The sequence below is a fragment of the Limulus polyphemus genome, unplaced genomic scaffold (assembly GCF_000517525.1).
Source record: "Limulus polyphemus unplaced genomic scaffold, Limulus_polyphemus-2.1.2 Scaffold1623, whole genome shotgun sequence".
NCBI classification, from domain to species: domain Eukaryota; kingdom Metazoa; phylum Arthropoda; class Merostomata; order Xiphosura; family Limulidae; genus Limulus; species Limulus polyphemus.
In genome coordinates this window covers 236,400-242,399 of record NW_013667233.1, presented here as the reverse complement: position 1 = coordinate 242,399, position 6,000 = coordinate 236,400, and the positions used below count along the sequence as shown (strand labels likewise).

Genomic DNA, 6,000 nt, shown 5'->3' with positions numbered 1-6,000 from the left:
TTACACATTATATAGGCTACACTAACGTGATGTTTAGGGGGTTCGTTTAACTATCATACGTGATGTACATGTTTTTGGGGGTGGATAATTAAAGTGTTCCAAAACGCGACATTAATTTCTTGACGACCTAATAGAAGTTGTGCTGGGCAAGATTCTCAAAGATAATTTTTACACATATTGAGAAATAACACTATCAGAAAATTGCTGTGAACTACTAAAACCGTTCAGCTTTGAAAGTAACAGATATAGCCCCAAAATACTCACGTTCTTCTGACATGAAGACGCCAAGTAAAAGAAGAAAAACCACGAATAAGTACCGCATCTGTAAAGATAATAAATAAATACGTCAATATATGGCTTATACAGGGAAGGAAGGAAAGACAGATACATAGATATAAATTTGTGGAAAAAAAACATTTATGTGAAACAAATTATAATAAAATAAGTTTTTACATTAGCTCTTACCACCCTGCGTAGCCATTTTGAACATTTAGATGACAAAAAATGCAACAGCTAAGGTACAATATTTCAATATGATGGTTTTTATTTTTAACCTTAACACGTTTTTAGATTATTGTAAGTTAGTAACATTACGTTTTCTCCAATAATTGTATTTGGAAATAACATACTTTATGTTATTTTGTACATTCATTATCGTCTGTTCTTTGGCATCATTGTTTGAAGTGATGCAATTGTAAAAATTTAATAAGTTATTTTTTGTTTACATGCATAGTACTTTAAGACCAGATTAATTTACTTCAGTAGTAACGGAGAACTTTTAAGCATGTTTACTTCCAATAAAGTGTTTTGCTTTTCTGTAATACCAATGGTCAGTAGGTCAGGAAATTAAGCGTATAAAATGCCAAACTGTTAGGAGTGTTATTTCTACGCTTGAAATCTTCAGAATTAAGGTCATCATCTTCTTCTGTAATGAATCCATTAAACATAATCAAGTGACGATAAATTTATTCCTAATAATGTTCTTCTGAAAATTTCTTGAACATGATAGCCCCCCCCCCAGTGGCACAGTGGTATGTCTGAAGACTTACAACGATAGAAACCGGGTTTCGATACCCGTGTTGAGCAGAGTACAGATAGCCCATTGTTTGGCTTTGTGCTTACCTTCAAACAAATGAACGTGATAGTTGTTTCTTTGAAAGAACTAAGCTAGAGCCTTTTCTTCTTTCCTTTGTATTCTACTACTCAGAAAATAGCTATACAAAAGTGAAACTTAAATCATCATTTTACCCCACGAAAAAAAAACAACGAAGGTTTACAAACAAGTATTAGATGTGTTTGTTGTACCAATAATGCTACAATACTCTGTTCTTTTGATGGAACTGACATAGTTTCACTACCTGATTGTAATCGAACATCCAAGGATAAATCAAAAGGATACAGTAAGAACAATCGTTAATATATGGTATTTGTTATATTGTATTTTATATACCAGCATAACATGCTGGCGCCCCAATTACTTTTACAGTTACTCCAAGGGGTTTAGTGCCCGAAAACGGACCACGTTAAACTCATTCACCTCCTTCGAACAAGTGTGCTACGTTTGATCCCGCTAGCTTGTGAGAGGAGGTATGAACACAGTTTCAAACATGGTGCCCCCAGGATCCCGAAAGGAGGCCAGGAACACAAAATCCGATATCAGATTTAGGTTCAGGGACCCTAAATACCTACTCCTAGACCCTCATCATGCCTGCGTGATCTTTTGGTGCGCTTTAGTCACTTTGGTTCGAATAAAGAGGTCTATGTTATATCTATAAGGACACCTCCTAGACCACCTCGATTCCGCCTGCCAAGTTTGATCCTGCTCGCTCAAAAACTGTGGGAGGAGTTCGGGACAAACAAACACATTTACAAGTATACAAGGTGAAAGAATAATATATGATATAAATGATTTATCTATGCCCACCTTATAGCTTAAGCTATAAATAATATTTGAAAAAAAATGCTCTGAAACTTTCTAGAAGGGCATACAAACACGAAATTTGGTCAAAAACTGAATTTTGACTAAGTCACAAAACTATGCTAGAGATATACTTTGATGTCTTTAATTCTTTATGAAAACTTGGTGATTCGATGTATTATTTTACACGATAATTCAGAAACTATTGGACCAATGTTCTTGATTTTTGATGAAAATATTTTCAACTATAGTAGCTACTATATTAGTTACGAAAAACTTAATATCTTGCTTCAAAATGAGTTTATGGTAATCGAAAAATGTAAATATGAATAAGCTATTATAAAAATTCTAAAATCTGTATCAATACTTTGTTTTCCAGAATTAGGACTTATTAGATCATATTATAGTTCTAATATCATGCTGCTGAAAACTAGTAGACATTTGTGAGTAGTTTTAAACTAGTTGACATTATTTTGTCATTAATAAGGTCTAATGCTGGTGTATGGGTGTGGCCTAGTGATTAGCGTACCCGGATCGTGAATCCGAAGGCTCATGGTAATCGGGGTTTTCTTTTGGGCCGTGGATGAGATAGAAGGGTGACGGTCAAATCTCACTATTCGGTCGGACAAGAATAGCCCATGAGCTGGTAGTGTGTACTGTTGTCTAGCTACCTTCTCTTTAGTCTACCAGCTCAGAATTAGGGTTGACTTTCTGCGGGTAGCTCTAGCATAGCTTTGCACGAAAATACTCAAGCCAGCAAATACTTGCTGCTTCTTACAAATAAATACATTTCAGTAACAATTTATTAATTAATGGATTTGAAAAATATTTACACCAAAAGAAAGATTCACCTTTTTCTGCCAGATTGTCCATTTTTATTAAGATATTTTAATAAATGAAAGAGATATTTGAAAACATTTCCAGAACCCCCCTTCCCCGGGGAGTTATAGAGGCTTGCGTCTACAAAATGTCCTCATGTATAAAACTATAACGATTCTTTATAACATTACGCGAATTTTCTCAGAATTGTTGTTTATATTTTAAGGAAACTACTAACTTAGATTCTGCATTAATGTTTATCAACCAAAACAAAATGCATATAGATTTGGATAATAGTGTAATTATACTTGCTTTGTTGATTGTTTTAACAGAATTGCTTTATCTTTAACCTATGTTATGTTTTTCTAACTTTTAATGTTTATTTGTTTCAAATGTCTATCTTTATTCGTATATTGTTTGTTTGTTTGTTATGAATTTCGCGCAAAGCTACACGAGGGCTATCTGCACTAGCTTTACACTGCTAAATTAGGGACGGACTAGAGGGAAGGCAGCTAGTCATCACCACCCACCGCCAACTCTTGGGCTACTCTTATAACCAACGAATAGTGGGATTGACCGTCACATTATAACGCCCCCACGGCTGAAAGGGCGAGCATGTTTGGTGTGACGGGGATTCGAACCCGCGACCCTCAGATTGCGAGTCGAGCGCCTTAACCACCTGGCCATGCCGGGGACTTATTCGTATATGTACAGAGCGTTACAAAACCTCTTTTGCCATTATAAGATTGAGAAAATTAATGTTGCTTTTCTCGTTTTTTTACAGATTTTTAGACAATGTCACTGAGCATTGATAAACATGTGTAGATAGATGATCTGGACTGAATGTTTTCAGTACTGTACAGATTTTGAGGGCTTAACTTTTGAGCATATTCTGAGCATAACGTACATAGACATTGAGCCTATTTTAATCAACTTTTGGGACGCCCTGTATGTACCATAACGTGTTCTCGCTTATTTTCTATCCTCCGCTGTACCGCTAATTTTCCCATGACATTATCCTCTTTGCGTCATTTTTCGACTACAGTTACGTATTATATGTTAATATACTCCTTTTCTCTCACCTTAGCATGTCTGTTTATCACTACCTTACTTTCTGTTTACAAATATGTATTATATTCTACCACCCTTCGTACTTCTACATACCACATATTATTTAAACATAAGTATATTTTAGAACATTCCCAAATACATGAAACTGTAATCTTATATTTATGAACCTCAACTATTTATTATCTCTTTCAACTCGCTCTGTATGTTTTGGATTTTTTTTTCATTTTTATTATCCTTGTAGATGTCTGTATTTTTTTCTCTTATATTCAAATCGCCAGCGTTATCCATCGTAATATTTCTGTGTTTTCCAGTGTTTGCTAACCTTGAGTGGAGACTCCGCCCTTAGAGGAGAAATGAGGCTCACGCCCTGGTGGAGTAGACACCGTTCTGAGCAGTTGCCAAGCAAAAAACATAAAAAGTAAACGCTGATAACCCAATGCATACTAAATCTTCCCCTCCCTTTTCCTCCATCTATTTGTAAAGACATCAAGGACGTGTATTGGTCGCCTAGTGCTTAAATGTACATGTATTTCTGAAAGGCTAACAAGATTGTGCGGGATGTTATCATTAACATTAGCTTATTATATCAGTTGAAGGCTTTAAGGGTTTAAATCCCACTGCAGAGTGGACTTGTGTAAGGCTAGTACAATGATCACCCAGACAAAAGGATGAGGTGTGGCAAGAACTTCAGTTAGAACAAATAGAAGAAAAAGAAGACTGGATTATCTCGGCTGCAGAGTAGTTCTTAAAATATACATATATTTGAAATATTCATCAAGTAAATACCTTTCAACAAAAGCCTAAATATACTGCAGACAAACAGAGGCAAAGAGCTGGTATAGGTGATTTTTTACAATGTGAAAGCATGTTGACTATGAATAGGTAATTAGCTTGTTTTGTTTTTGTAATTAAGCACAAAGCTACACAATGGGCTATCTGTGCTCTGCCCACCACGGGTATCTAAACCCGGATTCTAGCGTTGTAAGTCCGCAGATATACCATTGTGCCACTGGGGGGCAGGTAATTAGCTACTTTTGTGAAAAGATTAAAAACTGAGAATAAACCACTTTGTTTCTGAAGCTGGGCGTGGCCTAATAGTTAGCGTGCGGGATTGCTGATTTGAGGGTCCATGACCCATGGCCAGTTAACGCCAAATCCAACTCAGAACCTTGGAGTTGTGGGTGCATCATAAGAGTGACGGGAAAAATCCCACTATTTAAAAACAGTAGCCAAAAAGTTGCCTTCCTCTAGTCTGTCAGTTCAAAATTATGATCAGCTAGTGCAGCTAGCCAATGTGTAGCTCGTAAATATCCAAGAAATGAAACAAACTCATTCTTTCTGTGCCATTCGCATCTGAATGCAGTCTTTGGTTTTATAAAATTAATTTCAGTTGTTCCTTTTTTGTTGAGTGAATATATGTGGGTTATAGTTGTAAAATTATAATATTTTGTTATCAGAATGTATTTATTTTCACTTATATCTTCTATGTATGATGTACAAAATCTAGCTAATGGAGTTCTATACAAGTATCATTTGCACTTGCCTTTAGTACAGCAGAGCGTAGAAGTTACACTTTTTCATGTACAAAAATACTGCAACTCCTAGCCTGGGTAGCTTACGGCTGAAAAGATTTCGAAGTTTGTAAAATAACAAGAAACAAAGAAGCAGAATATTCTTAATTAAAATTTTTCGATTTTCATTTTCAAGACTGGCACGGTCTTATGGTTATGGCCCTCGCCTTGCAATATGTCACCGAACCTGCTAACCCTTTCATCCGTAGGAGTGTTATAATGTGGCAGTAAATCCCATTATTCGGTGTTTAAAAAGTAGTCCAAAAGTTCAAAACGAAGGAATGCTAGGACAGATAGCCATCGAGAAACCTTGCGCGAAATTCAACGAAATCAAATAAAGCATATTTTTCAACTGATACACATCTATTTGAAGTCGAAGATCTTAGTAGTTAATAATTCTGAGGATTATGTTATTGTAAACTCGTTCTAAGTCAGACCTTAGATACTGACTGTTCATGTTTAATAAGAACTAGAAATAAAAAAAAACACTTGCGAAAAAACGTAAATGCGATATTTTTGTGAGAAGAACATACAAACTTTTAATTAAAAATTATTTCAAAAGTGTTGTTCAGTTAATATCTGAAACGGTTCTGACTTTACACTCAGTTCAGTTTAGAAAAC

The 6,000-nt window shown here is 35.5% G+C and overlaps 1 protein-coding gene across 1 annotated transcript in view; it reads right to left on the bottom strand.

Moving 5' to 3' along the window:
- LOC106464345 (chitotriosidase-1-like) overlaps positions 1-6,000 on the bottom strand; it is a 53,109-nt gene that overhangs the window by 15,172 nt on the left and 31,937 nt on the right. Inside the window, exon 2 of the mRNA XM_022392030.1 lies at positions 265-322. Coding sequence (XP_022247738.1) covers positions 265-322 — 58 coding nt within the window. The remainder of the gene's footprint in view (positions 1-264; positions 323-6,000) is intronic.